This window comes from Schistocerca serialis, chromosome 10 (genome assembly GCF_023864345.2).
Source record: "Schistocerca serialis cubense isolate TAMUIC-IGC-003099 chromosome 10, iqSchSeri2.2, whole genome shotgun sequence".
NCBI classification, from domain to species: domain Eukaryota; kingdom Metazoa; phylum Arthropoda; class Insecta; order Orthoptera; family Acrididae; genus Schistocerca; species Schistocerca serialis.
The window spans coordinates 230,611,145-230,621,866 of record NC_064647.1 but is presented as its reverse complement, the minus strand read 5'-3'; the positions used below and the strand labels follow the sequence as shown (position 1 = coordinate 230,621,866).

General features: G+C 39.7%; 1 protein-coding gene across 1 annotated transcript in view; it reads right to left on the bottom strand.

Moving 5' to 3' along the window:
• Positions 1 to 6,065: 6,065 nt before the first annotated feature.
• The window catches only part of LOC126424850 (serine/threonine-protein kinase minibrain), a 498,832-nt gene continuing 494,175 nt past the window's right edge, over positions 6,066 to 10,722 (bottom strand). The window contains exon 9 of the mRNA XM_050087659.1: positions 6,066 to 9,875. Within this exon, the coding sequence (XP_049943616.1) occupies positions 9,367 to 9,875 (509 nt within the window). The 3' untranslated portion in view covers positions 6,066 to 9,366. The remainder of the gene's footprint in view (positions 9,876 to 10,722) is intronic.

The following is a 10,722-nucleotide window of genomic DNA, read 5'->3' as shown; positions in this document are numbered from 1 at the left end:
CAAAAGGTAAAATCAATTTCTGATTACTTTAGGTTACTTCACGTCTGTTCAGGTGTCGACTAGTAGCTCAAGTGGAAATCACCTTGTACCCAAGATGACTGGGACTGAAGATTCGACAAAAAATCCACACTGCTGGAAATGCAACACAACTACCACAAGGAAAATTCCAAATATTTCTGAAAACTGTAGGAGTTCTCTTTGGGCTTCAAATTGAGATCATAAGAACCATAAGCAACAATATTTTACATATCTAAAAACTACAGACAACTACAAGTGACATATCACACAGGGGAAGTAAATGGACTCTATAAAAACTAAGGGAACTGTTTGGAACATTTTCTATATATTTTAAGAGAAAAACTTTAGAAAAGCTGTTGTCAAAACTCCACAGTTAATCTGAATAATTTGGCTGCTAAAATTAAATCTTAAACACAGCTGTCCACACATAATGAAGTCCACTACAAAGATATCTAAGCAAAGAGAGATTAAGATCCACTTTAATTAATGTTCTCTAGTCTGTGATGCAAACCCTGAATCAATTCAGTAGCAAAAACAGAATGAAGAGATTTTCAGGCCTTGGAAGAATTACTGCTATTGTAAGACATCAGCAAATTTAATTGCCAAAATAAATTAAGATGGATCACAAAGCACAGAAAGAAACCACAACTGATCAACATTTTCTTAACATTCATAATGTGCAGCAGACCATTGTACATTCTGTCCAGAAGACAACAGCTTATGCCACCGACAAAATTACAACTAACTAAAAATAAATGCTTGTATCAGCCTCCCAGGGTAACATGCTAGTAAAAATATGTGAAAATATAATGCTAGTTCTAGCAGGACTTCTTAAAAAATATTTCTAGCAAAACTGGATCAACCACAAAAATTGACACCAAATTAGTTCAATGACTGGAACTGTTAACAGCACAACACTTTTGTTGTATAGTTAACAAGAATTTACAACAGATGAAACTTTAACATTAGGTCAGACAAATTATATGCATGGGAAATTTCTTCTGGTACTTTCATAAATCCAGTGTGCATGCACAAAAAGTAGTGTTTCACTTCAGTGCAAACTTGTTATGACACAGGCAGAAAGAGGGTCACATAATAAAGTGTACAGTCATTATTTTCAAAATTTTACCAAAGAACTAAATGTTGCTCAGTTATCTTGACATGTAACATACAATTCCACATGACTTGGAAAGCAAGGGGTTTGGTTGTTTACAAATGAAATATGCTGCTGGAATATCATTCTGTAACTCTATTAAGCGCTATTGCTATCTGAGGGTAATTCTCAGTCAAATCTCAGTTTTGTCTGATTATTTGAAAAGACATTTGCTTTCATATTCATAACAAAGAAGGAAAAGATCATTTCCTCTGTTTTGCCAATTGCACTATAAGATACACACTTAGGAAATGATTTTTCCCCCTTGTATTTTTGCACTGAAACAAAAAACCAAAATAGTATCGCAATACCATATTTCATTTGTATACAACAAAAGCTTTCACTTTCCAAGTAACTCACAATAAACAATCATTTAGGTAATGACTGAACTAAGAGCCAGCAGCATGTCAGATAGTTGATTCACACTGAATTCTCCAGCAAAGTTTCCAAGGAACAATGTGGTTCTCTCTTTTTTCACGTCTCTCCTCCAGGGTATATAAAAATACACTTAATGATTGTTCTAAAATTTTGTAAAAAACATCACAATGATTGTCAGGGCATCACAGTAATTTCCAAATGAAAATTTGTACGTGTTTATTCCTAAGGTAATGTCCCAAGGAATAAACATATACGAATGTATACTTGGATGTTAACCACTGACTCACCATAGCAATGGCTGTAAGGATTCCAGTCAAATATCAGAAGAAGCATTATGGTTTGGTGGCAGGCCCTAAGAAATTATTAATGTGGAAGCAGACAGTTTCCCAGGATGAAGTCTATTTTGAGTGACACATTAGCAAAGTGCCTGAGATGAGATCTCTATTATCCACATAGCATCTCTCTTCAATCTACGTGATTGAAATCACAGCCCAGAGCAGTTGCTTAAATGTAGACAGCATAATGCATAACCTAAGACATTAAATTTAAATAGCGTGCAATGCGATCTGTGTGCAATTTTGTTACCAAACGAACGTGAAATATCAATACTGTCAATCATATTTACTTGTCACTCTGCAAACAGGCCAAATGTTAAGCCTACTCCTGTAATGTTGTTAAAGCTAAGAGTGAATAGACAAATGCTGAATTCTTTGCCAGGGTTGTCAATGGACTGATATTGTGGCCAATGTGCCACAGGTTGACACAATTATGTGCAGCACAACATTATTCAGTTTTAATTTGTACCCTTAGCTGGTTTTACACAACAATAAAAAATCACCATAGTATACTGGTGATCACCAGTTATATTAGTTTATTATTACTATATTAGCATATTTTATTTATTTTGGTAAAGATTGCACAATTCAATTCCTGGCTAGTATGTGAAATTTTAATTCATTTTTCAAAAGTGAGACTCACTGGGCAATGACTCCAATGGAAAGCTACTAACAGAGAATATCATGATGATACAATTTATTAAAAAGTATGTATCTTAAATTCTGCACATTACTAAAGAAAACAGTTGAACCCTTATATCTGAGATGTGACCCACACTGTTGCCAACTGCAGGGCTGCTCCAGCTGGCTAAGTATACACGGCAAGAATGAAACAACCAGGGGAACTTTAATGCAATGTCTGTGACAAGAGACAAGCGACCCTTTACATTTTTTCACTCACATTTACATTTAATAGTATGTCAAAACTGAAGCTTCTTGCAATGAAAATAATTAAGTGAACCTGTGAAGTAACCATAAATATTGATTGTCCTACATTAGCAGTAAATGTTAATGATAAGTATCTCCCAAGCATGCTTGCAGAGAAAATCAGTTGCACACATTCAGATAACTGAGTCCCACCTATTCACTGCACACACTTTTCTACTTTCTTGCTCCTTTCTGTGAGAGTTAATAAGTAATGAAGGGAAGCTACACTGCTAAATCCAGCATTCTAATTTCAAACTTTGGCTGTCAAAGCCCCTCTTACCTACTTTCATTCATTTTCCACTTGATTAAATTTTTCACAAAAATATTTCATTCGTTAAGAAATAAAAGCATACATTAGAAACCATAAAAATTTGAAGAAACAAATTTTCCAGTTTTCCAGGTGCTTTTACAGTTGATTCAATGGCAAGATACTACCAGGGAAAATGAGTTTTTCTTGCTCTTTTTTGTAATGAACAAAACAAACAGGTTTATTCTACACTATCTATTAGAAAGTGTTCAGTCAGAGCCCCCCCAGAAGAGACAACCACACTTGTGGGCAAAATACTGAGTGTGAAACTGGTACACTCAACTGTGACAGACACCAACACATACATCTTCTATCAATCTCATCAGGAAAACTTCAGAACTCAAACAATGGCTGAGCCCACACACTGTAAACAGTATTTCTCAGTGAGCCAGATGACACACTACACATCGGTAACACTTAATTACAAAATTAATGCTCTCTACAGTCTTATGTCATGAACTACTGCACAATTAACATGCCTTCCAGTTATTTGATATTTAGTAAAATTTAAATTATTTTACAATTCTTCAGTCACTGTTCTCGGAAAAGGCAAAGTTAGTGATAAATCTTTAGGCATATGTCACACAATTTGTCAAATGAATGCACCAAGTGGTATACGCACTTGGAATAACCACTTAAGTGTAAGTTCTCACAGGTAAGCACAGTCCATATTTTGATGAGAGAAACTGAAAGCTGAATAATAACTGATATTTAATTCCAGATCACAAGAAAGTTACTTTGGATCTATTACTTGCATTCCGGGCGGGAAGAAGCGCCTGGTCCCCGGCACGAATCCGCCCGGCGGATTTGTGTCAAGGTCCAGTGAACCGGCCAGTCTGCGGATGGTTTTTAGGCGGTTTTTCATCTGCCTCAGCGAATGCGGGCTGGTTCCCCTTATTCCGCCTCAGTTACACTATGTCGGCGATTGCTGTGCAAACAAGTTCTCCACGTACGCATACACCACCATTACTCTACCACGATAACATAGGAGTTACACTCGTCTGGTGCGAGATGTTCCCTGGGGGGTCCACTGGGGGCCGAACCACACAATAACCCTGGGTTCGGTGTTGGGCAGTGGAGGGATGAAGTGGACTGCGGGAGTCGTCGTAGGGGTGGGGACCACTGCGGCTGCGGTGGGGATGGAGTTTTCCGTCTTTTTTAGGTCCCTGGTTAACATACATACAAATACTACTTGCAATGAGAAAACGGAATGGAAATAACAGACTTAACAGCTCACACTATAGAGAGCACTATGACATATATGTCACGAGAATGTACACAATCTGGGAAAACGTACAGGGAGAAAAGTTTAGTTATTTGTGGGGGGCTTAGAGTGATTACAGAGAGGTCAAAAGTCAAATGTTGTACTCACAAAGACAGACACACATTCCTGCGGAGAGGTTAGCGAGTGCCGACAGTTGCACATTAGGGCTCTCACGATACTGGCTCACCTTACTCACAGCTACACCAGAGCTTAAATGGTGCAAAAAAGTTCAACAACAGTATCTTTGGGCTAACCCACATCCACAGTTGCAAAGAAGCTGCTTAACTCACACAATGTACATTCACAAGCAGTTGTTTTCAGGAGAGATCACACTAGAAACATCTGAAGCTACAAAACTTCACAATACAAAAACTGATAACCACTAACAGCTGACTGCTACTCCCACACAATGTGCTGGTAGACATTTTGGTCACTGAACAGCAGGATAAAATTGTCATCAGCTCAATATTTTAATGGGCCAATGCTCGGATCTACATCATCATACAATTGCTCGCACTTTCAAATATCAGTAAGAGATGGCTTCCTTCATTCTAAATATCTCAACTGTAATGACAATAAAATATTTACTGATATAAAATGAATATGTAGCAATTCTCTCTGTTTTGTAGAATCAAAGATCCACTGTGTCACAATATCATTTGAAAAATTGGCAACAAATATCGAAATGAGTTCATCGTTAGGGTGATGTTAAGTGTGTGGACAAGAGAGTTACATTTATGGTGGTGGAAAGTCCTCTGCAGAATATAAATAGTGAAATGGTAAAGGCAGCTATGCATCTTACAGTTGGTATGTTGAGTCATAAACAAGCACACGAGAGGGACAGAGAATACTGCAGGCATTTTCATGAATCCTTCTTCAAAACTAACAGAATACACACATAACTCTCCACAATTACACCGTTCCAGATGGCAACATCTTGCTAGCACGGCAGCTCAATACTCCTACATTGTATCAGCACTCAGCAGAATGCAGTCAGCTATGAGAATGTAGCAGTGTAAGTCTGTGTGTATTTGTATTCTGTTAGCTCTGAAGGAGGATTCGACCGGAAGCTAGGAGTGTCCTCAGCCTGATTTACGTCCTGTCATTAAGGGATGCCTCTACTATACAGTGAGTTGTTACCTCTTCTCTTTCCATTATTTAAATTCTTATGTTTCTCATAAGTATTCTAACAAAAATTAAGCTTCCACTAAAATACAATGATGCATTCTCACTGGCCTATCTGCAGATGTTTAACTTCTACAACAATGCAAGGATTGAAATATATCTTTCCTCCATTGTTTTGACATTGGATCAGTAACAGAAAAAGAGAGTAAATTCATTTTCAGTCTTCTTTGGAAGCATAAATTAAAACTGTTTAAGTGTCTGAGTATTCAAACTATGGAACAGCACTTGAGCTTATAAGAAAGTTGTTACTGCCAATATTCCCTAGAATTTTGGGAAGTATCATCTACCCTTGGAACACCAAAAATCCAAACTGAGCATTTAACATTTTTTTCCTCTACAGATATGTAATGATACCTTATCTAAAGGTGATCCAGATACTATTTGAAAATATGATGGGAAGTAAAGCACACCGCTAGGAAGTATATACATTTCCTGGACAATATGTCAAGTTTATCTCCAAATTAAGTTTAAAAAACACTAAAAGTGTGGTACTGTTAACTAAATATAATAGAAATTAAAACCTGTCTTCTCAATTTTACATTTATACCCTCTTCAGAGGCGGAACAAAGTAGATATTATTTAATAACAATTTGCTATGGGAAGAGATCAAACAGTTCAACACAAAATGTAAGACAATATATCATGTGGCTTATAACTTGTGCAGAGCATTCATATACTGTTACTTCTCTGCTGCACACAGAGCAGTATGTATTACAATAATGTCACAAGAAAATAATTATTACAATATTGGCTAGCATTAGAAAGAAAACTGACAGCATCATATACAACAAGCTACATAACAAATTAGCCAACATATATCAAACTGTGCTTCTTCAAACTACAGGGACAACTGCTCATTTATCATTTGTCCTCTGAATACACACAGCAGATAACTCTGAGTTACTTTTGCAGGTTTTCCAAAAAGCAGTATGGCAGTACCATGGTCAAAGTGATGAATAGTTTACAAAAGCATTTTTTTTTTCTTTTTAGTAACAAAAATTCAGATACTACAGTGATCAGATTGTGAACTAACCTAGCAATGTGGCACAGACAATTGTGCAGATGTTCCGCACAGCTCTGAAACACAATCACTAGCAGCTCTCACAGCTGATATGCCTGCAATTACATACATCTCCTTATACCACTTCTGGTTTTCTGTATTAGATGTACATAGGAAGTTCTCAATTGTTACGAAAGACACACTTGACCATCCACCATAAAATTTGCCTATCATTTGTCATTTTGTGGAATGAAGGGAACACCATGCTGCCATTTGTATTCTGTTCACCTATACTGGTAAAAGTGTGAAGCTACCAACTTAGAGGCTACCATTCTGAAGGTTTTTACTAGCTCATGGAGAGTACCCCCTTACAGCCTCACACACCTATCCAGCACGGACGAAGTTTAACTTTGCATAACTGGTACCATTACAACAGCTTTCTAATTTTAAACTTGTTGTGAATGTATAGCCATATTACAGATTCACTGAATTTACTGTTACTCTAATGATCCGTAAATGTGTGATCAGAATACAATGTTTATAAATCTTACACAAGTACTAGGTATAGTCAAAATTGATCCTATTTCATGTATCAAGGATAGTTTACTCTGGTGAAGAAATCCCACTGGTCATTTGCAATCTCTGCCTCTGGTAAGAGGGAGTTAGAGAAAGGACCTCCTCCGAGCATAAACATTTCATAAACTTACTACTTCCTGCCAGTAGGAGTATAGAGGCATCTTTTGCAGCTATTGAAAATATTGTTATGAAAATATAAGAAAACATCTGACTTTATTACTTTGAACAAGGATAAGAACATAAAAGTATATTCCAAATGTGTTTGCAGCCTACCAGTGCAGTTCTAACTGAAAGAGCTAGGACTGAGTTGGGATTTCTTTTTCCTATTTTGAACGTGAAAGCCTTGTATCCATTGGCAATATTGTATGTTCATTTACAACAGATTACAAAGGTAACCAAAGATGACAGGAAAATATCTGTTAGAGAAACACAATTTCTTATGTCTTGCAGTTTCCTGATGTATAGCAGTTCACTATTTCACATACAATAGTGGTCAGTCTGCCCACATTAATAATTTTGTTGCCCACAATTGCTTGCTTAATTAATTGTTCTGGACAATTTTTCTTTTTTATCATGTCTGCCATGCTTCAGCAAACTTTTCATCACTATGAACACAGTACACAACAACAGAGACAGATGACTCGAAATACATGTCCTTTTAACAACTGCCAACAGTATGACACCGGCCGAGTAAAATACATTTATTGGATAGGTAGTCACAAAAAGCTTAGGAATATTGAAACAGAACTGTACTGTGAAACAGGTAATACTGAAAGTAACTCTTAAATCTGTCTTTATTTCCAACATGCAAATGCATATCATGGCACTCTAAACACAAATGTCAAAATTCAAAAGCACTGAGCCTGTAAATTTTCTTAAGTATACATGAACAAGAAACCTGGATCTGGATCTGCAGGGTGTGGAAACAGTGATTTGGAAGACGACATGACGTTAAAAATGTCGCGACAGCTTTGAGATACAGTGAACAGAGTCCAGCATTCAATCACATCCAAACGCGTTCGTTCCTTGTCGAGAAATGTTCCATACGTGCGATTTCATTTCTGTTCTGACAAGGAGATTCAGTCGCTTTGTTGACAGTGGCAATTATCCAAAAAATGTGTACAGTACTTAACAAAAGCACTAAATTGAGAAATCGACTACCTCAACAATTCGCCGGTGAGGACCTCGTAAATGTAGTTGCCTGTTGTGCTTTTAACTGAGTTTTCCAGAAGCAGACTGGAGAGGAAAATGGGAAATGGGCAGGTAGAGCATAGGACATAAACAGTACAACAGCAAAGTATAAATAACAAAACTGTTAATAAACTGTACAGCGGCACTCAAAAAAAATCACAAATGCACTTCCCAGTTTCACAAGCTACAGAGACAACAGAACACACCTATTATATTCTTCAAGCTTCTGAGCAAGTTTAAATATACTTCACTTAAAACGAGGAATAAATTAAAGCGTGTGTAGTTTGATTTGTTTATAAAAGCCTTTGTCAAGTACATAAGGGTAACAGTTTCTTTCTTTGACATTTTCCTGACTTATTATTCCTACACTGAAGGTAATGAGGCATTTTATAAGCTGTATTAATATTTTCCTCTTCTACACATCCTCCTACAAGTCTCCTGCAATAATTTTACCACAAGCACAGAAACGGGCCATTCGTGAGTGCACAGTGTGCGGGTGTCGATCTGGGATGGAACGAGTAAAAGTGAAGAGCCACAGCCGTCCCTCCGAGACGGGAAGCAAAGCGGGAGAAATAAAACCCGAGGAAGTGACACCCACAACCCACGGGGTGCCGGTCAGCCACTTCCGAGACGAGGCTAAGCGGTCGGAGGAGGAGAGGCGAGGTGGAGGGAGGGGGGACATCGAGGAAGGACGACACCGAGGAAAGCACGTCCACAGACTTTCGAGGGCGAGGATGCGGAAGGGGAGACAGACGCGAGACGTGGGCCGGGAAAATGATACGGGGTCACCACAGTGCTGCAAATTTCTTCCCTAAAGGACAAAAGTCGGGGAAATAAAAGGGGGAGGCGATTTTGCAGTCACAGAGTGGCGGAGAGCACAGTCCACAGCGACTCGTCCACCCTCCCCTTCCCCCACGCCACAGTCGGGGCGCACGCGTCCTCCGGAAACTACAGTTCCGTTTTTCTTTCCTACGGTAAAAAAAATATATACGCCGCAGCGGCAGGCGGCCGAGCACTAAGAAGCAGTAGCCGTTAATGGCTGGCGACCGGGCTCTGCCGGACGCACACGCCAACCATCGGGCTGTCGTCCCGGTCCGGCGCGTCGTCTGCGGCGGGTCCCGGGACGGGCGCGACGGGCGGAGGGGGCAGAGCTGCCGGGACGAACCCGCGGTGGTACGCCGACACCGGTGCCGCGGCGCCTGCGCCGTACCCGCCACCCCGGTGGTGGTAGGCCACCGCCACCTGCTGCTGCTGCGGCTGCGGCTGCTGCACGACTTGCAGCGGCTCGCCGGGCGCATAAGGAGGCGGCGGCGGGCCTCGACGGTGGCGGGGATGGTAGTGGCGCAGCGCCGACGCCGCGGGGGGTCCCGAGATCGGAGGACCGTCACACTCCATCGGCAGAACTTGCTGCTGCTGCTGCTGCTGGTGGAGGGGCGCCGGGGGCGGCTGCAGCGTGGGAGGGCACGCTGCGACTACGTGAGGGTGTCCCGGCGGTGCGCCCACTCCTGTACACGCCACCGGGTCTGACCGCGCCCGGACACCTGCCGTAAAATTACACCGGTATTCACAGGCTACCCTATGTGGTGTTCGAAGACATATTTTGCTCTATTAATAGTGTTATGATGAGCTGTCAGTTCCATTTTTGTGTACAATTTTTCAACAACTGAACCAGTCATCATCTGGTGCTGCGAGCTGCATCTGAAAAAGGCAACCGGACAGTTGTCAAGATAATGTGCATAAAAATGGAACAACATTTTGGCTGAGCACCCAAAGACAGAGCATTAATCTGTCACATCGCAAAATTACAAGTTTTTCTGTATTTACAGACTCTGAAATGATCTAACCGATGTTCAAATCTGGAGGAATATCAGTTTTCCAGGAATTAATGTTCCTCTTCTAGGATGTATGGAGGAGCCAAAGAAATTCACAGAAAAAAAACAATTTAAGCAATTAAAAATTAGTCAAGTTGTGAGACTTTGTGCTAAATACAGCAAACAGTGTAAACTCTTCTGCCATACAAGCTCTGTAATATACTTTACACACAGACATTTGGTATGCTGTGTCCATGACTGTTTAAAACACAAAGAAAAACAAAATGTAACCAGTCACTAGAATTAAAGCTTTATTTAAATTTTTTATTTATTTATTTAGGAGATGTTTTGGAGACTACATTCCATCATGAGGCAGCAATTCTGGCACTTAGCTGAGTTGCACTGCTCCTGGGAAACTGATGGTGTTGAAGGACTACAGATATTTCTACACTACTGGTCCAACTGCCATCTAATGTGGTAAATAAAAAAAACTTAAAATTACAAAATGTACAATGGGTTTTTATATATATTCCACAACATATATCAGTGTGACTTTGGCAGCAATTTGATGGTCACT